This window comes from Passer domesticus, chromosome 6 (genome assembly GCF_036417665.1).
Source record: "Passer domesticus isolate bPasDom1 chromosome 6, bPasDom1.hap1, whole genome shotgun sequence".
Lineage (NCBI taxonomy): Eukaryota > Metazoa > Chordata > Aves > Passeriformes > Passeridae > Passer > Passer domesticus.
This window is the reverse complement of record NC_087479.1, coordinates 53,671,090-53,692,512: the sequence shown is the minus strand read 5'-3', so window position 1 is coordinate 53,692,512 and position 21,423 is coordinate 53,671,090. Positions and strand designations below refer to the sequence as shown.

At 58.8% G+C, this 21,423-nt stretch overlaps 3 protein-coding genes across 9 annotated transcripts; 1 reads left to right on the top strand and 2 right to left on the bottom strand.

Moving 5' to 3' along the window:
• Nucleotides 1-1,063: 1,063 nt before the first annotated feature.
• Nucleotides 1,064-1,795, bottom strand: TMEM258 (transmembrane protein 258). Its single transcript, XM_064425763.1, has 3 exons — nucleotides 1,655-1,795; nucleotides 1,470-1,579; nucleotides 1,064-1,327 (listed from the first exon to the last, which is right to left on the bottom strand). Exons 1-3 carry the CDS (start codon nucleotides 1,778-1,780, stop codon nucleotides 1,201-1,203), a joined length of 363 nt encoding a protein of 120 aa, XP_064281833.1. The 5' UTR covers nucleotides 1,781-1,795; the 3' UTR covers nucleotides 1,064-1,200.
• FEN1 (flap structure-specific endonuclease 1) lies at nucleotides 1,758-19,434 on the top strand. Of its 7 annotated transcripts, none has more exons than XR_010365120.1 (10): nucleotides 1,758-1,846; nucleotides 4,711-6,191; nucleotides 6,604-6,743; nucleotides 13,338-13,520; nucleotides 15,015-15,129; nucleotides 16,124-16,357; nucleotides 17,397-17,472; nucleotides 17,605-17,682; nucleotides 18,044-18,158; nucleotides 18,866-19,434. XR_010365120.1 is itself a non-coding variant. In XM_064425762.1 (2 exons), the coding sequence occupies exon 2, from the start codon at nucleotides 4,712-4,714 to the stop codon at nucleotides 5,870-5,872; it is 1,161 nt and encodes a 386-aa protein (XP_064281832.1). In that variant the 5' UTR covers nucleotides 1,758-1,846; nucleotide 4,711; the 3' UTR covers nucleotides 5,873-6,583. The 7 variants fall into 7 exon arrangements, 1 of the variants encoding a protein (XP_064281832.1); XR_010365119.1 differs by having other exon boundaries at nucleotides 17,397-17,682; nucleotides 18,866-19,050; nucleotides 19,141-19,434; XR_010365117.1 differs by having other exon boundaries at nucleotides 17,397-17,682.
• Nucleotides 9,830-12,343, bottom strand: LOC135303680 (cobalamin binding intrinsic factor-like). The gene is made up of 9 exons (XM_064425764.1): nucleotides 12,131-12,343; nucleotides 11,867-12,049; nucleotides 11,619-11,762; nucleotides 11,387-11,530; nucleotides 11,133-11,308; nucleotides 10,809-11,046; nucleotides 10,559-10,700; nucleotides 10,363-10,481; nucleotides 9,830-10,280 (listed from the first exon to the last, which is right to left on the bottom strand). The coding sequence occupies exons 1-9, from the start codon at nucleotides 12,198-12,200 to the stop codon at nucleotides 10,219-10,221; spliced, it is 1,278 nt and encodes a 425-aa protein (XP_064281834.1). The 5' UTR covers nucleotides 12,201-12,343; the 3' UTR covers nucleotides 9,830-10,218.
• Nucleotides 19,435-21,423: the final 1,989 nt, after the last annotated feature.

Here is a 21,423-nt window from a genome sequence, read left to right as displayed (position 1 = left end):
AATAGGAAGGGAAGATGAAGGAACTGGGAGAAAAATTAAGAAAATAAAGATAAAAGGTTAAATGGACAAGGGGAAAAGTAAGAAGAAAGCAGAAGGACAAAGAATGGAGGAAGAAGAAAAAAGGAGGGAAAAAAGAAGAAAGGAAGGAAAAAGGAAAAGGAAAACCCACCTCTGACCTCACATTGCTCATGTCAAAGGGCAGACTCAGCTCCAGAAGGATCTAAAAGTCTGCAGAAGGAAATCTTCCTTCCCAAATAGGAAACTGGGGCTTGAATTTGTGATTTGGAAGTGGAATGGTTTCAAAGCTGGGCTAAAATTCCAGTCTGCCTCTTGAAGACATATAACTCAATTCCTTGTTTCTAGGCCAGGCAGTTAATTCAGGAATTAATGAAGGGCACATCCAGCACCACAAAACTCCTGGTTAGAGATGAGAACAGGCACAGCATTCCCCAAAAAAGGGCGAGGGGATGTGACGGCAAAGGAGACTGAGGGATTAAAAGCAGATTTAAGATTTATTTTGCACAGCCTTGCTGCACCAGGACACAAGGTGGCACTGGAACACCTGTGACCACACATCAAGCACAGAAATCTGGGATAACATTGGCATTATCCCAAAGTACGTGGATCTGGTGCCAATATGGAGAAAGGGAGGCTCAGGAGGAACCTTTCCACTGCTCAGCTCCATGACAGGAGTGTGCAGCCAAGTAGGATTGGTCTGTTCTCCCAGGGAAAGTGACAGGACAAGAGGAAACAGCCTCAAGCTGCACCAGGGGAGGTTTAGGATGGGCATTAGGAAAAATTCCTTCATGGAAGGGGTTTTAGAGCACTAGAACAGGCTCCAGAGGTGGAGTCCCCATGCCTGGAGGGATTTAAACACAGTGTGGCTGTGGCACTTGGGGACACGGGTTAGTGGTGGCCTTGGCAGTGTGGGAGGAGTGGTAGGACTGGGTGATCCTAGAGGGCTCTTCCACCCTTACACTTCCCATAATTCTAGCCAAGCTCTTCGGGAAAGCCAGATTTAAAAAAAATAATAAAAGACAAACCAGCAGTCCCCAGACAGGTGTGTCACAGAGCCACTTTTATTCACCTGTGGGTCACTGCCTGTCGCAGACCACACCTGCTACAGGCGTTTTCTCCTTGAAATACAAAAGAAATATAAAAAGAGCTTCCCCGAATGCCCCATCCAGGCCCGCCGGGGGCTCAGACGTAGATCCCGACCCAGAGCAGCAGGAAGAGGACGCCGAAGCCCATGAAGAGCGAGGCCACCAGCGAGATCAGCAGCTCCTTGTAGATGTCCCGGGTGTACTTGGTGGATGTCACCTCGTAGCTGCCAGGCCGGGGGTTAAGGCGATAACAGATAACAGATAACCCCCACCCGCTCCCCTGCCCCCGGGATTTAGGGCGACAATCCGGGACTGCGAGGCACGGCAAGGGGACGGCACCCCCCGCCCGCTCAGCCGCGGGGATACACGAAGAACCAGGCGGTGAAGAACATGCCGATGGCCAGCAGCACCACGGTGAGGTGCGGGAACACGGCCGGGTTCACCGGGCTCGTGTATCTGCTCATCGCCTCCAGCTCCTGCGGGGACACGGCGGTGTTCAGCGGGGCCGGGCCCCCTGTGGCAACCCCCGGTCCCCCCATCCCCACCCTCACCATGTCGCCGGTCCCTGCTGCGACACGTCGGCTCCGCTCCGGCCGGCGCACGTCCGCCCCCCTCGGCCGCCGGAAGTGGAAGTGAGGGCGGGAACGAGGCGCGGCGAGCGCGAGCCGCCACCCCATTGGCCGGCGGCGGCTCCCGGCGGGCTCGGCGGCGGAGCGCGGGAGCGGCGGCGCGCGAGCGGCCGGGTAATGGCTGAGGGCTAACGGGGATCTGAGGGGACACGGGAGCTCTGAGGGTAATGGCTGAGGGCTAACGGGGATCTGAGGGGACACGGGAGCTCCAGGGGTAATGGCTGAGGGATAACGGGGATCTGAGGGGACACGGGAGCTCTGAGGGTAATGGCTGAGGGCTAACGGGGATCTGAGGGGACACGGGAGCTCCAGGGGTAATGGCTGAGGGCTAACGGGGATCTGAGGGGACACGGGAGCTCCAGGGGTAATGGCTGAGGGCTAACGGGGATCTGAGGGGACACGGGAGCTCCAGGGGTAATGGCTGAGGGCTAACGGGGATCTGAGGGGACACGGGAGCTCCAGGGGTAATGGCTGAGGGATAACGGGGATCTGAGGGGACACGGGAGCTCCAGGGGTAGTGGCTGAGGGCTAACGGGGATCTGAGGGGACACGGGAGCTCCAGGGGTAATGGCTGAGGGGTAAAGGGGATCTGAGGGGACACGGGAGCTCCAGGGGTAATGGCTGAGGGATAACGGGGATCTGAGGGGACACGGGAGCTCCAGGGGTAATGGCTGAGGGGTAACGGGGATCTGAGGGGACACGGGAGCTCTGAGGGTAATGGCTGAGGGGTAACGGGGATCTGAGGGGACACGGGAGCTCCAGGGGTAATGGCTGAGGGGTAACGGGGATCTGAGGGGACACGGGAGCTCCAGGGGTAATGGCTGAGGGGTAACGGGGATCTGAGGGGACACGGGAGCTCCAGGGGTAATGGCTGAGGGCTAACGGGGATCTGAGGGGACACGGGAGCTCCAGGGGTAATGGCTGAGGGCTAACGGGGATCTGAGGGGACACGGGAGCTCTGAGGGTAATGGCTGAGGGCTAACGGGGATCTGAGGGGACACGGGAGCTCCAGGGGTAATGGCTGAGGGCTAACGGGGATCTGAGGGGACACGGGAGCTCCAGGGGTAATGGCTGAGGGCTAACGGGGATCTGAGGGGACACGGGAGCTCCAGGGGTAATGGCTGAGGGCTAACGGGGATCTGAGGGGACACGGGAGCTCTGAGGGTAATGGCTGAGGGGTAACGGGGATCTGAGGGGACACGGGAGCTCTGAGGGTAATGGCTGAGGGCTAACGGGGATCTGAGGGGACACGGGAGCTCTGAGGGTAATGGCTGAGGGCTAACGGGGATCTGAGGGGACACGGGAGCTCTGAGGGTAATGGCTGAGGGCTAACGGGGATCTGAGGGGACACGGGAGCTCTGAGGGTAATGGCTGAGGGGTAACGGGGATCTGAGGGGACACGGGAGCTCTCAGGGTAATGGCTGAGGGGTAACGGGGATCTGAGGGGACACGGGAGCTCTCAGGGTAATGGCTGAGGGGTAACGGGGATCTGAGGGGACACGGGAGCTCTGAGGGTAATGGCCGAGGGCTAACGGGGATCTGAGGGGACACGGGAGCTCTGAGGGTAATGGCTGAGGGATAACGGGGATCTGAGGGGACACGGGAGCTCCAGGGGTAATGGCTGAGGGCTAACGGGGATCTGAGGGGACACGGGAGCTCCAGGGGTAATGGCCGAGGGCTAACGGGGATCTGAGGGGACACGGGAGCTCCAGGGGTAATGGCCGAGGGGTAACGGGGATCTGAGGGGACACGGGAGCTCTGAGGGTAATGGCTGAGGGCTAACGGGGATCTGAGGGGACACGGGAGCTCTGAGGGTAATGGCTGAGGGATAACGGGGATCTGAGGGGATACGGGAGCTCTGAGGGTAATGGCTGAGGGATAACGGGGATCTGAGGGGACACGGGAGCTCTGAGGGTAATGGCTGAGGGCTAACGGGGATCTGAGGGGACACGGGAGCTCTGAGGGTAATGGCTGAGGGCTAACGGGGATCTGAGGGGACACGGGAGCTCTGAGGGTAATGGCTGAGGGGTAACGGGGATCTGAGGGGACACGGGAGCTCCAGGGGTAATGGCTGAGGGATAACGGGGATCTGAGGGGACACGGGAGCTCTGAGGGTAATGGCTGAGGGCTAACGGGGATCTGAGGGGACACGGGAGCTCCCAGGGGTAATGGCTGAGGGCTAACGGGGATCTGAGGGGACACGGGAGCTCTGAGGGTAATGGCTGAGGGGTAACGGGGATCTGAGGGGACACGGGAGCTCTGAGGGTAATGGCTGAGGGCTAACGGGGATCTGAGGGGACACGGGAGCTCTGAGGGTAATGGCTGAGGGCTAACGGGGATCTGAGGGGACACGGGAGCTCCAGGGGTAATGGCTGAGGGGTAACGGGGATCTGAGGGGACACGGGAGCTCCAGGGGTAATGGCTGAGGGCTAACGGGGATCTGAGGGGACACGGGAGCTCCAGGGGTAATGGCTGAGGGCTAACGGGGATCTGAGGGGACACGGGAGCTCCAGGGGTAATGGCTGAGGGCTAACGGGGATCTGAGAGGACACGGGAGCTCCAGGGGTAATGGCAGCTGAGGAAGAAGGGGGCCCTGAGGAGGGTAATGGTGGCTGAGGGAAACAGAGGATCTGAAAGGGACGGAAGAGGGGTTGATGGCAGGCCTGGGGAGCTGGGAGTTAAGGAGATAAGAACGGGGAGGTGATGGGGCCTGGATGGTTGTAATGGGGGAGATAATCGGATTTTGGGGAGGGGGATTGGGATGGGAGGGGCAGAGGTTGGAAGGGGAGTAATGATGGGCTGAGAGGGGAGTGGTGAGGGATGAGGGTGGCCTGAGGCAGGATTCGGGATAAGGGCTGCCAGTAGAGGCTGCAGCCCTTGGAGCGATGGTTTGCAGGCGAAGCACTGCCCTCTTTGCTTCCCCTCCTTGGGTTCCTCATGCAGCGCCCGCTCTCAACATCCCCCTTTCCCTTCCCCAGGATGGGAATCCATGGCTTGGCCAAGCTTATCGCCGATGTGGCTCCCGGGGCCATCCGGGAGAACGACATCAAGTCCTACTTTGGCCGGAAGGTGGCCATCGACGCCTCCATGAGCATCTACCAGTTCCTGATCGCCGTGCGGCAGGGAGCTGACGTGCTCCAGAACGAGGACGGCGAGACCACCAGCCACCTGATGGGCATGTTCTACCGCACCATCCGCATGGTGGAGAACGGCATCAAGCCGGTGTACGTGTTCGACGGCAAGCCCCCGCAGCTGAAATCCGGGGAGCTGGCCAAGCGCACGGAGCGCCGCGCCGAGGCGGAGAAGCACCTGCAGGAAGCGCAGGAGGCCGGGGAGGAGGAGAACATCGAGAAGTACAGCAAGAGGCTGGTGAAGGTGACCCCGCAGCACACGCAGGAGTGCAAGAAGCTGCTGACGCTGATGGGAATTCCCTACGTGGAGGCGCCCGGGGAGGCAGAGGCCAGCTGTGCCGCCCTGGTGAAGGCCGGGAAGGTGTACGCCGCCGCCACGGAGGACATGGATTGCCTCACCTTCGGCAGCCCCGTGCTGATGCGGCACCTCACGGCCAGCGAGACCAAGAAGCTGCCCATCCAGGAGTTCCACCTGAACCGGATCCTGCAGGACCTGCAGCTGACCTGGGAGCAGTTTGTGGACCTGTGCATCCTGCTGGGCTGCGACTACTGCGCCAGCATCCGCGGCATCGGGCCGAAGCGCGCCGTGGAGCTCATCCGGGAGCACAAATCCATCGAGAGGATCGTGCAGCAGCTCGACACCAAGAAGTACCCCCTGCCCGAGAACTGGCTGCACAAGGAGGCCCAGAAGCTCTTCCTGGAGCCCGACGTGGTCGATCCCGACGCGGTGGAGCTGAAGTGGAGCGAACCGGACGAGGAGCAGCTGGTGCAGTTCATGTGCGGGGAGAAGCAGTTCAACGAGGAGCGCATCCGCAACGGCGTCAGGAGGCTGAGCAAGAGCCGCCAGGGAAGCACCCAGGGCCGCCTCGACGACTTCTTCAAGGTCACCGGATCCATCACCTCGGCCAAGCGCAAGGAGCCGGAGCCCAAGGGAGGGGCCAAGAAGAAAGCCAAGACCAACTCCAAGCCCAACGGCACCGCGGCCACAAAGACTAAAAAGGCAAAATAACCGGATCGGGCGCCCACAGAACTCTGGGATTGGGTTTTTGGGGGGCTTAATGAGGAATTTTAGACGAATGGCAGTTGTGTGTCAGTGCTGCGAGTTAGTGCTGGGAAGGAATGGGTGAGGCCAGCAGAGTGGAAGAGCTTCTGGGCACAAACACTCCCAGATTTCAGAATTCCAAAGCTGAACAGCTCCAGAGCAGACTCAGGACAGATTAGATTTCAGCCTGATCCCATCCATCCCAGAAAAGGTAGATGCAAGCAGAAACTGGAAAGATAGGAGTGGAAGGCAAGCTGGAATTGAGAAGGAGGCTTCAAGTAATGAGGTAAAATTCTCCCTTTAAAGAGAGTTCATTAAGGTTTTTCCTTCCCTTTTCGTGGTCACTCCTCATTCAAAACCCAGTTGTGATCTCAATTCCAGCAATGTCCTGGCCCTCTTTTAGTGCATAATCCCAGGAAAGCTGAGCCCAGACTGCAGCTCTCCCAGTGTGAAATTTGCTTAGAAATGCTTAAAAATAAAAATATCCATAAGCCTAGAACTGCAGCCTCTTCAGTCCCTGAATTCCAGAGGCATTTTCCCGTGTTGTACACACTTACAGGTCCCAGGATGGGAATTAAAACCTTTCATTTCTTATTTTATTCTGTATTTTCTATAGTGTTTTGCTTGTCAGAGCTATGGGATGGGTTTTGTTTTCAGAATAAAATTTGAACACAAAGACATTGTTTCTCTTTCTCCAGAGAAGTGGCTTAAACGGTGGTTTTAAATGAAAATCCCAGTTTTAGAGGGAATTCCATAGCAGCCGACAAACCAAACGCAGTCTGGAACACAAAGAATTCCAGTTTTGAGCTCTCTGGATGCTTCGTAGACATCAAAATCCGTGAGTCTGCTCTTTGCCAGTTTGGACAATAAGAAGGCTGGCTTGTTTTCTGGGGAAACTAATCTTTAATATTTATTATGCATTAACCTTGCTAAAATTGGCATTTATGTTTCCTTGCTGTGGATTCTCTTAGATGTTTCAATCCACAATTGTTTTTTTCCCTACAAGTTTTTAAATTAAGTGTTCCTCTTTTATCTCCAGATATCTTCATAGGTACAGGAATGGTTTTGTGGTGGAGGGATAAAAAGTTATTTTAGAATAATAATATCTGGAAATAAGTCTGGGAAATTTACCAATTCTAAAAGCTGCTTTTCCACCACCCTCTCCCTACCCGATGCTTCGTGGTATTTCACTCAATTTCTCCTCCATTTCTTATTCCAAACAAAGATTCCCACTGCTTCTGACACTGACATTGTTATTAATGAATTCCAGTTCCACTCTTTATCCTTGGAGCAAGTGCTGTGGGAAGCTAGGGAGCCAGCAGAGCCAATCAGAGAGGGCACAGGGGATTTGGGGCTCTCTGGTGTGGGCAGTCTCCCCATGGGAACAATGGAATACTTTTCCACCTTTTCCCCTTTTCCACCTCTTAGTTCTAATGAAATGAAATTTCAACTTCTTCATCCCAGTTTTCCAGCTGGCTGGACCGTGACCCATGTGTTACTCACAGCATTCCCATCCTGAATCCAAGCCCAGCATGTGCCATCTCCTGGGACGAAAGGAGCCCTGTCCCAGTGGAAAGCAGAACAGCGGGAACTCCCAGACAGCTTTTGGGGAAACCCTGAATTTATCCAGCACGAAAACGCTACGGAGCGTGCCAGCTGCTGCCGCGAGCTGCATCCTGGATCCGTGAGAGCCATCTCCTGAGAGCTCCCGTGTGCTGCCGTTGCCGCTGGAGCCTCTTGTCCAGCGCTGCCCGCAGGGTTTTCTCCTGTGGCACTGCTGCACGCTGCGAGCCGTGCGTTGGGCACCAGCGGCTCAGCGACACCTGCTGCTGGGAGTGCTTTGCTGGAGGGGCTTGGGCTCCTGGTTGTATTTCCAGGCTTTTCCCAGCTGTGGGTATCTGGTGAGTTCTGTGGATAGGCACGGCTCCAAGGCGGCAGGGAGCCCTGTCCGTGTGGGCTCCTCCTTCTGGAGTCCAGCAGATCTCATGGAGGCTCTGGCAGGGATGGAGACCTTGCTCCCAGGTGGGGAGCTCTTCCTTAGCCTTGTCCTTCTCAGCCAGTTCCAGGGAGCATCCCTGACATAGGAACAGCTGTCTTTGCTGCTGGAGCCGCTTGTCCAGCAGCGTGCGGAGAGTCTGCCCACATGGCTCTGCCTCAGGATCCTGGGAGCCGTGGACTGGGCACCGGCGGCTCCAGGACACTTCCACTTGCTTCTTGGCAGGAACGGGCCAGGTTCCAGTTGGAGCACAACACAGGTCACAGAGGGTCTGGATGGGAATGGAGGAGGCTTTCCGAGGGATGGACATTCTTGGAAGGGGGGAGGATCTCAGCTGGCGTCGGGCTCTGCGGAGGGCTGAGCCTTTTCCAGCGGCAGATCTTTTCTGACAGATCAGGGGTCTTGTTGGGCTCCTGGAGGGCCGGGGGCTCTCAGAGGAGCTGGAGGAGGCGCAGCAGGGCAGGGGGCCTCGCTCCAGCAGCTGCTCCAGGTCCTCCCACCACAGCTGCCACAGCTCCGAGTCCCGCGGCAGGGACACCTCGGGCCACAGCGGCGTCACCAGGTCCTGCAGCTCGCGGGCCACCGTCACGCAGGGGGTGCAGCAGGGCCCGCAGCCGCAGGGCACGTACGGGGGGCTCTCCGGGGCAGCCGGGCCCTGGGCAGGGCTCTCCTCAGCGCGGGGGGAACCGGGAGCCCGCGGGGCCGCTCGGCAGCGCCGCGAGCCCCCGGCCCGGCCCCCGAGGCGCTTCCGCGCCTTCCAAACGCGGGCGGCCAGCAGGACGGCCGTGGTGGCCACCAGCAGGACAAGCGTGGGGAGCAGGACACTCATGGCTTCATCCGTGTCCCATCGTGGCCACACTGGGAGCCAGGCGTGGTGGCACGTGTCCTGTAGAGACACCGTGCTGATGTCACAGTGCTGCGGGGGGGACACCTGTGTGACATCACAGCCCCGCCTCGCCCCGGCGCTCACGGCCCCAGGGCACTCCAGTGCTTCCAGGGGCAAGGGGCTCCATGTGGGCACTGGTAGCCCTCTGGAGCAGAACAGATGGAAAGTTTCTCAGGCAAGTAGGACACAGTGATGAGGAGGAGGATGATGGCCTCACCTCCTGGCTGACACAGCTGGGGACATGGATTGTCCCATGGGACGCTGCAAAGTGCTGGAGGAGGAAAAAATCTTCTCAGTAACCACCAAAAGATGTCTGTGTTATCCACAGCATTCCCATCCTGAATCCAAGCCCAGGGCTGTGCCACACACTGTGAAGAAAATGAACCCTGTGAATCCTACTGAAAACAAACAACCAAAGCACTAAGGTGGAGCAGCATATTTTCCATGGAGTGTGGTGGTGATGGAGAACTGCATCAAGATGGGATTTAGCAGGGGGGAGAGGGACAGACTGGGTACCCGGGACATCCCATGTAGCACAGGGCAGAAATGTCATCTCCAGTGGAGCACCTGATATCCTACACCAGCTGTGGTACTGCCACACGGTGCCAGCTTATCTGTGTGGTCATGGAAGGACCTGGAGGGTGGCACCATCACCATGGGCTGAGTCAGACTGGTTTGATGTCTGGGATAAGACCATATGTACTGGAGATGGTGGAAGGTGGTGGGTCCTCAGGCTGTTTGGAAGGTGGAAGGTTTTCAGGCTGTTGGGAAGAGTTTGGATCTTGTCCCTCCCAGCTCCTTCTGGAAACAGTGTCTGTGGAATCACAGAATGGTTTGGGCGGGAAGAGTCCAGCTGGGAGCAGGTCCAAGCTGAAGGTCTGGACAAGGCCCAGTGGGAGTAGGGAGTGGGGCTGGCTGGAGAGCAGTTGGGACCCAGCTGGGAGGTGCTGGTGACTCCTGGCCAGAGATGGAGTCACAGAATTGGGATTAGAAACAGCTACAACCCCAGGCCACCACCTGCGGATTTCCGGGGGGGGGGAAATGCAACTGGTGGCCTGAGGCTGATGCTAATTGAGGTTGTAATAATCAAATGGAGATAATTGCATCTGATTCATGCCATGAGAGCTTCTGTGAGGATCAGAATAGGTTGAACTGGAGACAGCAATGTGCCTGGAGGAACAAGCCCGTGCCTGCTGGGGAAAGGCTTTGTTGATGCCCAAGAGGGAATTGACTCCATGGAATTTGGGTGAGGCTGTGCTTGTGTGTGGTGCTGGGGAAGAGAAGGAGAGGAGCTGAGCTCATGGAATTAAGCAGGAAGGGAGACAAAAAGGATGTGAGCTGTGTTTTCTCCCAGAGACACAAACACACAGAGGAACATGCTGGAATAGCACTTTATTGCTCCGTGGAGGGGTCCAGGGGGTCTTGGTGGTGTCAGTAGGTGCTGAAGACAGCCTGGATGTGCTCCCCGTCTTGTGGTTTGTAGGTGCCAACCCCTGCAGCAGAGAGATGTGTGAGGCTGGGATCTGCAGATCCCCACCACAGGCTCCCCTGCGCCATCCCTGGCCCCTGTCCCACCTTCATCGAGGGCATTGCCAGCACTGAGGAACTGCCAGTAGGTCCTGTCCTCCGTGCTGCCAGCCAGCCCGTGGATGGAGGTCACAAAGGGACCCCAGGATGTCTGCTCTGTCTGGAAGCTGCGGGAGAGTTGAGGAGGCTCAGGCCTGGGTGGGGAAATGGCAGATCCCACCTCCAAAACCACCCTGGCTCTCACCTAAAGGTTTTGGGATCCTCCTCTGCTGCCGCCTCCATCACCTGGAGCAGAGTGGAGTCACTTGGGACTTCCACTGAGATGGAGAAGTGGAAGTGTTTTCCCTGGAGCGTGTTGGTGATGGAGTAATGCACCTGGATGAGGGCTGTGCAGGGAGAGAGCAGCAGGGTGGGCACCTGGCACACCCCCACAGGCACAGGGTGGGAACATCATCCCTGTGGGGTCTGGGCAACTCCAGGTGGGATCAACGTACCTCTGGGAATGCTGTGTGTGCCCAGCATTGGGGACAGGGGCAGCTGTCGGCCTGGGGACGTGTTCTTGGTGGCAGCACAGTCCAGGCCAGCCACATCCAGGTAGGACCTGCCCACCAGGGCTGGCAGCACCTGGGCGATGGCCATGGGCTGCTGGTAGTCGTGGGCGTACACCACGGAGAAGGCCTGGGCACAGTCCCACTCCCGTGGGGCGTAGAACTTCCTCGTGGCCTCCAGCGCCTGTGGAGCATGTGGGATGTGGGATGACACATCTGGGAATGGGACCAGGTGGCCACAATGCCACACTCCCCTGGCGCCTCCCCTACCTGCAGGGCCAGCCCCATGCTGTAGATATTCCCGATCATGCCATTCCTCTTCTCCTGCTCATCCAGGAAGCTGTTGCTCACTGTCCAAAGTGCCTCCCGGAGCAGATCCTGCACGTCCTGGAGCTCCACGTAGTTGTATACACAGGCCAGCGCCAGTGCCACCATGGCCTGGGTGTCTGTGGGATCCTGGAGTCACTGCCAAGGCTGGGGATAGACCCCAGGAGTGGGAATGTGGGAGCAGAGGAGTTCCTTACCCACGGAGATGTGGCTCTCGGGGTTCAGCAGCTGCTTGGCCAGGGCCACCGATGGCCCCTGAGCGCCGCCCGCCTCAGCCAGGCACAGGGCCAGGGTGTCCAGGCCCACGCTGTACAGGGTAGTTTTGGGAATCCCCTCGGCCTCTGAAAGCAAACAGTACAGCGTACAGGGAAAGCAAGATGACAGGGTGTGGGGACAGTGACACCCCCAGGCCCCCAAGTCCCAACAAACCCAGTTTGGCCATCTCCTCATCTGTTTTCTGCTGCAGGACACGGATCAGGTCAAGGGTCTGCTCCAGGGCATGGACTTGCTGGGGATCCTGGCAGGAGGAGAGGAGGGCGAGGACGTGCAGAGCCACCTGTCCCGAGGTCATGTCTGTGGGGACAAGGGGGAGCCAGGCTGTGCTGGGCTGGGCACCCCAAGAACTGGCAGAAACTGGTCCTCCAGGACCTGGTGCCTTCCCTCCTTTCCCTCCCTACCTTTCTGGGCTCTCCTCACTGCCTCCTCCTTGATCTCTTGGAGCAGCCACTTGTGGATGGGACCATTGCTGTCCCCCCCAGCCAGGTTCATGGCCAGCAGGACACTGGGATTTGCCGCCTCCTCGAGATTGACAGATTCCTCCATGTGCTGGAGCAGCTGGGAGACCTTATCCTGCGGGGCCACTGGCAAGAGAGGGGAGGTCAGCGGGACCCTGTGTCCCATCCGTGGGCTCTCCTGGTTCTCCATGGGTGGCTGACACTCACCACAGTCCTCGGTGGCTGTGCAGCCCGCCAGGGCCAGCAGGACCCCGATGCCCAAAGCCACAGCAAGCATCCTTCTGGAGCAACTGACCCACTCAGGGTGCCAGAGTCTGGGAATTCGGCTCTCTGGGCGTCCCCTCTGCTTTTAGCTGTTCCCAGTGTCCTTGTGCCGTCACCTGCCCTCCCACAGCCACCCTGGCTCTGCCAAGCACTGCTGGCTTATCTGTGTGTCCAGCGGGGGAGGAAGGGCGGTGATTTTCCATTTGGGATCACTGGGGACCACTTGGACCACTTCAGTATCCATGAGTCTGTGATGTTGTATGGGATTCATCCCAGTATGTCCCAGAAGGAGCCACCTCAATCGTCCACCCACGGTCCTGGAAGCCTGAGGAGCTCCTTTGCTGAATTCTCCAGCTGTATCCCACTTGGACATTTCCAGGAAACTCCAGCGCTGATAATCTAACTTCAGTACCAAGAAAACTGGTGGAGAAGGTCATACTGGACCCTGCTGGGAAAGCAGTTCAAGGACAGTGCCTGTGTCAGGCATGGGCAGCTCAAGATAACGGAGAGAAATTCCCGTCTAACTGGTTTCTTATCCTGCTGCCATAAGGTCTCCTGGCTCGGAGGTGATGGGAAGGCAGAGCCTGTTCATTTTTAGGACTGTAGTAGGAGTTTTTTTCCCTGTCCCTCACAGAATCCCTCTGGAGGTGCTCAGCTGTGCGATGAGCAGGGACAGGGTGTGCTGGCTGCTGTGCTGGATTTAACTGGGATAGGGAACTTTTTGTTTACTGGATTTGGATTCAGAATGGCAGTGGTGTGGATAACACACGGGAGGTTTGGTGGTTGCTGAGCGGGGCTTGCCCTCCTCAAGACTTTGCAGTGTCCCGTGGGACAATCCAGGATGAGACACCATGCCCAGGGACATTCCTGTGCCTTCTGTGGGTGGGGAGGAAAAAGGGGTGGGGGACTCTGGAAGGTCACTTGGCACAGCCCATTGTGCTGGAGAACCCGGTGAGTGAGGGATGAGGCGGCCCGAGGGAGATCCTTCCAGAAAAAGGGAGGTTACAGCCCCAAAACGCCTGAAAATCGTGGGGGGTTTGTGTGTAAAATTCTGAAAACTGCAAATAGTCCCATTTTTGTATATTCTGAGAAATTTTAATGCATTTAAAAACTGATTCCGAAATAAAATCCTGTGTGTGCTGTGTTATAGACAGGACATAGACTGTAAGGAATTCTGATTATGGATCTGGAAGGTTTGAAAATACAAACATGTTTCTCTATCCGGGGCCAAGGCCGGGGCTGCTCCCGGAAGGAAACGCCGCAGCCCCGGAGCGCAGGCGCGGAGCCGGGAGCGGCCGTGGCGGAGCCGGGAGCGGCGGGGCCGGGCTCGGAGGTGAGCGGGGACCGGGAACAACGCCGAGCGGGAACGGGAACAGCCCGGGGCGGGAACGGGGACAGCCCCGAGCGGGGAACGGGGACGGCCCCGAGCGGGGAACGGGAACAGCGCCGAGCGGGCCGCGCGGCATCGGTATCCCGGCACGGGGATGGGTGTCCCGGTGTAGTGATCACTGTCCCGGCACAGGGATCGCTGTCCCGGTGCAGGGATCGGTGTCCCAGAACAGGGATCGCTGTCCCGGCACAGGGATCGGTGTCCCGGCGCAGGGATCGCTGTCCCGTCCCGGGCAGAGAACACCGGAGCTGCCTCGGCCCAGCGGGGCCCGGGGCGTCGCTCCGGGGCGGATTCTGTCGGGGCCGAAATGAACATTTTGGGGTGAAACCTGAATTAATGTGCCGGGGAGAGAATGCAGAGTTTGGGTAGGGATGAGGCGGTCGGTGCTCTCCGGAGGGACCAGCTCGGGCTGGCTCAGCCGCGACAGCGCCGTGTGAGGACGAGCGGCGAATGCAAGGGACGTGTTGATTGTGGGGCTGCCGATAACGAGACCGAACGGACCTACAGAACCGTCCTATAACGGGGTACATACAAAAACCCGCCGCCATCCTTCTCCCAGCGCCGCTGTGTTTCCAGGATCCCGGGGAAGAGCCGGGGTCTGGACAAGCTCCCGGCACAGCGGGGAATTCCGGGGGTCCTGTGCGGGGCCCGGATTGGGACTGGATGCTCGCCGTGGGCTCGGGAATGCTGCGATCCTGTGCCTTGGGGTGGAATCGGGGGGATCGGGGGTTCTGCCCGCGGTGTCTGGGGCGGGTTAGAGCCGCGGCCGCCCCGGGACACCGGGACCGGCGGGGCCGGGAGCGCCGGAGCTGCCGCCCCGCGGGGAGCGCCCGCCGCTGCAGCCCGGGACCGGCGGGAGCGGCATCCCCGGGAATGCTGGGGCATCCCCGGGAATGCTGGGGCATCTCTGGGAATGCTGGGGCATCCCCGGGAATGCTGGGGCATCCCTGGGAATGCTGAGACAGCCCGGGTATGGTGGGACAGCCCGGGAATGCTGGGGCATCTCTGGGAATGCTGGGGCATCCCCGGGAATGCTGGGGCATCCCGGGAATGCTGGGGCATCCCCGGGAATGCTGGGGCATCCCTGGGAATGCTGAGACAGCCCGGGTATGGTGGGACAGCCCGGGAATGCTGGGGCATCTCTGGGAATGCTGGGGCATCCCCGGGAGTGCTGGGACAGCCCGGGAATGCTGGGGCATCCCAGGGAGTGCTGAGGTGTCCCAGGGAAAGCACCGCAGGGAAGGCTGAGGCGTCCCCTGCCCGGGGCACTCGGCAGCACGTCCCTGGTGTGGTGCAGAGAAAGGAAAGTCCTGGGTCAGTGGGAAGATGTTTCTGGAATGGAGCTGGGAGAGGTGCTGATCACACCATGGAATCTGGGGCTGCTTTGGCTTGGAAGGGACCACAAGATCATTGACCCTCTCTTGTCTGATTGCACAGCAAAGAACATCCCAAAGTGCCTCCTCACCCATGGACAGCAGGAATGTCTTCCATAGCTCCTGCTGAGGAATGGCAGAGGCTGCTGGGAGCTCTGGCAGGAGCACCTGGACACCAGGTAAGAGCAGCAGTGGGATCATTCCAGCTGCTGCTGGATGTGGTTTTCTCTTTTCAAGACATTCGTCTGATTGGTGTTTTCACAGTCTTGGGCACATGGAGGGTAATTCCAAGAATTTTGAAAGAGTTGAGAAGCAAAGGGGAAAAAAGGTGAAGCTGATCCATTTCTAGTAATCCCAAACTTCCCCCACAGCACCATTGTAGATGGAACCTGGGTAAGAGATAAAGATGCAGAGGAACAAGTGTTGTAAACCCCCCTGGGTTTCTGACAGAGCAAATCCAGTAATCCCAGCTGATGCCTCAGAGAAACTGTAGCATCATAAGGATTTCCAGGAAAGAAGAAGAAAGAGATGAGGGAATAGGCTTCCACTTAACAATGATTTGATAGACATGGGAATGATTCTTGTATGTTTGATGCTTCCCTTTTTATTCCTGGAATAATTTAAAATTATTCCTTTGCTAAATCATCTAAATTTGGGAAATTAAATTTGAGAGGAAACAATTCAAAATAGATGCATGGAGAAATCATGGAATCATCCTGGAATCCCCAATGGTTTGAGTGGGAAGGGACCTTAAGGATCACTTCATTCCATCCCCAGCCCAGGGTGCCCCAAGCCCCATCCAGGCTGGCCTTGGACACTTCCAGGGATGGAGCAGCCACGGTTTCTCTGGTTTGTGGGCACAGGAGGGAAGTTCCAGCAGGAGCTGAGGAGTTCCCTTTGCCCTGTGCAGCCCCAGCAGGGCTGTGGGAGCAGAGGCTGTGGGAGCAGGAGCTTTGCCCACGGCCTCGGGCAGTCTGTGCTGCCCCAGCCCCCAGAGCAAACGTTTGTGGTTCAACATCCCGTGCCAAGGAGATGCCAGCCAGGAACGGGAATGGGCCGCGGAGCAGGGACGGGCCAGGCACAGGGGTGACATCCAGAGGGTGCCACCAGCCCGTCCCTGCTGCCCAGGCTGGCATGAGCAGGCTGCTGACTGTCCCTGTGCTTGCTCTGCAGGATGAGGGAGCCAGCCCTGCCAGGAGGAAGAGGAGGAGGTGTGGGAGGATGGAGACAGCGGCCACCAAAGGCTGGGGAAGGCACAGGTCCAGGTGGGAGATGCTGCCTTCCAAGGAACTGTCACTCCCAGCTGGAGCACCTGTGCTCACCTGGATCAATGGCACAGGCAGGAGAGGCTTGTCCTGAGCCAGGGTTTCATTGGAAGGCTCTCAGCTCCTTGGGAATTGCTTACAGGTAGGACTGAACTTGGTTCTGCATTTCCCATCTGTTTCCCATATGAGCCAAAGTGTCAGGTCTGGGCTGTGCAGGAATTGAGTCCTGTGGGGTTTTTTCTCCCTGCTTAGTCAACCTTGAGCACAGCTTTTTTCTGGGGGAGATGCTCCAGCAGCACTTGGCAGAGAATGCTGGGGATGAATCCATAGGAACAGATAAATCCACAGTCACTGCCAGGCCCTTTCCAGCACTGAATTCCCAGCTGAGGGGAGAGGAGCCTCTGAAATTGGCCCTTCCAGCACAGCAGCTGCTTGGTGCCAGTGCCCGGAACCTGGGATTGATCCTGATTGTCCAGCTCTGGAGTCCCTGAATGCTGGACTATGGAAAACAGCCAAGACAGTGGATGAGCCCTGTGTCAGCCGGTGGTTTTGGGCAGGGCACAGCCACTGGCAGTGGGTGTGTCTGGGGAGAGGAGCCACTGCTTCCCTTCCCAGCGAGGTCTGGGAAAGGCAGCCCAGAGGATGAGGCTTGGGAGGGAGTTGTGAGCTGGGAAGTGGCTCAAATCAAGTTTAAGTAGCCTTAAACTCCTGGAATGGTCTGGGATGGAAGGAACCTTAAAGATCTTCCTGTTTAACACCCTGCCATGGTCAGGGGCACCCTCCTGGGGTGTGCCTGGAATCTGCTCTGTGCCAGGCTGGTGGAATGGGTGGGGTTTTCTCCCTGAGCCCAGTCCTGGGCAAGTTTGGGGCTTCCATGGGGAGAAGCCTGGGAGCTGCATTTCCACACCTGGGAGGCTCCATGCCTGGAAATGTTTCCAGTTCTGCTATTTGGTTTTTTCCAAAACCGGGCATTACATTTCCGTGAGTGAGGTGGTTTTCCCTGGGTTGTTGGGATTGCACACTGGGTGTTCAGGGCTCTTTCTCCTGAATGGAGGAGTGAGGAAATGGGGATGCTCCCAACTGTCACAGAGATGTGGGAACAGCCCAGTTGCAGTGAGGAATGTGGTGCCCAGCTCATGGTGTGCACCCTGAGATGGTTTTTCTTGTTGTTTATTCCTTAGAGCCTGTTGGAGTGCTGGCTGGATTTGGGAGCCAAGTATCCTGGAGCTGTGAGGCTTTTCCTGTCAGAAATCCATGGTGGGGATGTGTTCCCTGGCTGTCCCAAGTGGAACAGCTTTGGAGTTGTTGCAGCCACAGGCTGGGGATGCATCCCCTGAAAACCAGTTCAGGATTGTTCATCTGACTCTGCCACTGACCTGTGACTTCCAGGGACCCTCCTGATATCCTGGGTATTCCCAGGAGAGGATATTCCACCACCTGCCTGTTGAGCCAGGAATTCCAGACCCAGTGAGTTGTGACATTCCATGTGAGCTGTCCCAGTGGCTGGGTGGGAGAGGGAGCAAACACCCCACATGGCTGCTTGAGACATTCCCAACTGGAATTGGGCTGAACGGTCATTGCAGAGCTCTGAGGCCACCAGTTCAGCCTTGAATGGCATCCCCAGGGAATGCTGAGGTGTCCCATGCCTGTGGCACTCGGCCACACATCCCTGGTGTGGAGCAAAAAGAGGAGGGGGAAGTGCTGGGTCAGTGGGAGGATGTTCCTGGAATGGAGCTGGGAGAGGTGCTGATCACACCATGGAATCTGGGGCTGCTGTGGCTTGGAAGGGACCACAAGATCATTGGCACTCTCTTGTCTGATTGCACAGCAAAGAACATCCCAAAGTGCCTCCTCACCCATGGACAGCAGGAATGTCTTCCATAGCTCCTGCTGAGGAATGGCAGAGGCTGCTGGGAGCTCTGGCAGGAGCACCAGGACACCAGGTAAGAGCAGCAATGGGATCATTCCAGCTGCTGCTGGATGTGGTTTTCTCTTTTCCATATGTTCCCCTGATTGGTGTTCTCACAGCAGTGTTCTAGGGCATGTTTGAGGGTAATTCCAAGAATTTTGAAACAGTGGAGAAGCAGAGGGCTTCCCAACTAGAACCTGATCCATTTCCAGTAATCCCAAACTTCCCCCACAGCACCATTCTAGGTGGAACCTGGGTAAGGGATAAAGATGCAGAGGAACAAGTGTTGTAAACCCCCCTGGGTTTCTGACAGAGCCAATTCCCCAGTTAGTCCAGTAGATATCTCAGAGAAACTGTGGATTCCTAAGGGTTTCCAGGAAAGCTAAAAAGAGATGAGGGAATAGGTTTCCAGTTAAGAATGATTTGATGGACATGGGAATGAACTTTGTATGTTTGATGCTTCCCTTTTTATTCCTGGAATAATTTAAAATTATTCCTTTAGTAAATAATCTAAATTTGAGAGGAAACAATTCAAAATTAATGCAGGGAGAGACTGGAATCATCCTGGGATGGTTTGGGCTGGAAGCCTCACCTCTGAGCCTGTGCTGGGCTGGCTCCTGTCCTTTGGCCCCTCGCTGCAGGTGGGCATGGAAGTGATGGGGATGTGCAGGGAATGCTGGTTGGTTTTCCCTGCCTCTATCAGTGTGACCATTCAAAAGACTAACTGACCTCTTCCACCAGGGAAACATTTAAACAAGAGGAGCCAAAAAGAACTGGAGCTTCTGCACAATGAAATCTGCAAGAATCCAACTTCAAATCCCCCTGGATTGTCACTGGTCCAACTTCCATGGACTGGTCACCGTGGCCAGGAGTGTCCAATCCTGCTGGAATGCACTGGACCAGGAGCTCATTTTCATTTTGTGCTGGTAAAGACCCTCTGGGTGACCCCCAGTGACTGGAAGGGCCAGACTGGGCTCCCAGGGCACTAATTCCAGGGGTTCTGTTTTTGGGAATAGCACAGAGCCGTTCCCTTGCCCAGAGGAGCAGCCAGTGCCTGCCTTGGTCCACAGATCCCCAGGACTGACCACAGAGGAAATGACAGGAATGTGGAAATCCCCCACAGTGGAGTTTGTGGTGCTCTGGATGACATCTTGGATTTTTAATGTTAAAGGGGGGCTGTGGAATGACTTCTCTCCTTTTTATTGTCATTGTTCTCACTGCTCGTGTTGCTCTCACTGATACTGTGTGTTGTCATTAATATTAAATGATTGTATTTGACTGGTTTCCATTATTAAACTGTTCTGAGCTGGTTTTTGTGTCTGGCCTCTTCCCCATCCCACTGGGGGTGAGGGAGCTGCTGCTGGGGCCCAGCTGGGTCTGCCCATGGCCGGGGCACTCCTGGGGCTCCGCACACGAGGGACGGGGGCAGCTTGGGGCTCACAGAGAGACCCAGAGCTGCGCTTTGGGGGCTCAGAACGGGGCTCATTTGGCCAGGAACAGACAGAGACAGGAAGAGGTTTGGGGGCTTGAAACCAATGTGCTCAGACAGCATTTGGGAGCGCAGAGAGACCAAATTCTGCATTTTAGAGGCTTGAAGCAGAGCCCGTGTCCTGTGTTGGGGGGGTCTCCAAACCGGGGTCACTCAGCCGCGGTCGGGGCCTCGCCGAGCGATTTAAGCGCTGCATTTTGTGGGCTTGGAGGAAAGACCAAGGGCGGTGTGGGTGCTCCGGGCGGGCTCTCCCGGCCGGGCCCGGCCCGTGCCCCGGGCCCAGCCCCGGCCGGGCTCCCCGGGCCGCGCGGAGCTCCGGAGCCGCGGCCGAGCGCCGGGCGGGGCTGCCGGGAGCGCGGGGCAGCTCGGGCCCGGCGGCAGCCGGGAGGCTCCGGGGCTCGGGGCGGAGCGGCCCGGCGGGGGCGAGCGCGGCTCCGGGGCTGCCGGAGCCCCGGCGGGGCCGGCCCCAGCGCCCGGCCCGGAGCGGCTCCTGCGGGGCCCGGCACCGGCCCCGGCACCGCCCGGACCCCGGGACAGCGGCGGGACCCGGTACCGGCCCCGCTCCCGGTACCGGCCCCGGGCACCGCCCGGACCCCGGGACAGCGGCGGGACCCGGTACCAGCCCCGCTCCCGGTGCCGCTCCAGCCCCGGCCCGGCCCCGGCGGGAGGAGCGGGGCGGGCAGCGATGGGCGGGGCCGATGGGCGGGGCCGATGGGCGGGGCCGATGGGCGGGGCCGATGGGCGGGGCCGAGGGGCGAGGCCGATGGGCGGGGCCGAGGGGCGGGGCCGAGGGGCGGGGCCGGGGCTCCGTGGGGCGGGGCCCGGGGGCTGCTCCAGGGGCGGGGCAGGAGCTGCGTGGGGCGTGGCCAGGGGCGTGACCGATGCTCCGAGGGGCGGGGCCCGAACCCCGTGGGGCGGGGCCCGGGGGCGGATCCAGAGGCGGGGGCGGGGCTCCGTGGGGCGGGGCTCGGGGCGGGGCCGGGGCTCCGCGGGGCGGGGCCGGGCCCGGCTCAGGTGCGCGGGGCAAACTCGGCTCAGGTGCGCGGGGCCCCAGCGCGGCTGCGCGGGGCGGGGCCGAGGTGATTTAAAGCCCGGAAATCGCCTCCGCCGCCATTTGCTCACTGCGAGCTCGGTGCGGGCGGCGGCTCCGTGTCCGCGCTCCCCAGGAGCGGCGCGGGACATTCGGCCTCCCCTCCTGTCCCCCTCTACCCCTCCTTCCTCCTCCCCGTGCTCCCCTGCTTTTTCTCTCTTCCCTCTCTTCCCTCTGTCCCCCAAACCCCCCCCACTCCTTCCTCTCCTGTCCCTACCCCGTTAATTCCTTCTATTCCCCCGTCTCCCTCCTCTGTCCACGTTTCCCTTTCCTTTCCTTTCCTTTCCTTTCCTTTCCTTTCCTTTCCTTTCCTTTCCTTTCCTTTCCTTTCCTTTCCTTTCCTTTCCTTTCCTTTCCTTTCCTTTCCTTTCCTTTCCTCCCGCTTTCATCCGCACCCCGATCCCCTCTCCCTACCCCTCCTCCCTCTCTCCTGTCTCCCCGTCCTCTGTCCCCTCTCGTTCATTGCCCGCAGCCGCGGGGCTCGGGGCGCCGGAGAATAAAGCCCGGAGGGCCGGAGCCCGGCGCCCCCGCCGTCCCTGGAGCCCCCACACGGGGCCGGGCCCGCTCGGCGGGTCCCCCCACACCGGTCCAACACAGCGCCCGACAGCGCCGGGGCTCCGGCTGTCCCGACATCACACTGGGGGTCCCCGGGGAGGGGGGATCGGGGGGCGGGGGTGGGGGGGTCAGGCAGGGCCCCCTCCTGAGGAGGGGGCCCGGGGG

Bases quoted from the DNA above. Each gene is read 5' to 3' on its own strand.
- TMEM258 (XM_064425763.1), bottom strand. From the start codon at position 1,780: ATGGGGTGGCGGCTCGCGCTCGCCGCGCCTCGTTCCCGCCCTCACTTC. The intron at 1,580-1,654 runs GTGAGGGTGGGG...GTGTCCCCGCAG, and splicing joins CAGCAGGGACCGGCGACATG to GAGCTGGAGGCGATGAGCAG. The intron at 1,328-1,469 runs GTATCCCCGCGG...CCGGCCTGGCAG, and splicing joins TTCACCGCCTGGTTCTTCGT to CTACGAGGTGACATCCACCA.
- LOC135303680 (XM_064425764.1), bottom strand. From the start codon at position 12,200: ATGCTTGCTGTGGCTTTGGGCATCGGGGTCCTGCTGGCCCTGGCGGGC. The intron at 11,531-11,618 runs GTTTGTTGGGAC...GTTTGCTTTCAG, and splicing joins TGAGGAGATGGCCAAACTGG to AGGCCGAGGGGATTCCCAAA. The intron at 10,281-10,362 runs GTGGGACAGGGG...TCTCTGCTGCAG, and splicing joins TGGCAATGCCCTCGATGAAG to GGGTTGGCACCTACAAACCA.
- FEN1 (XM_064425762.1), top strand. From the start codon at position 4,712: ATGGGAATCCATGGCTTGGCCAAGCTTATCGCCGATGTGGCTCCCGGG.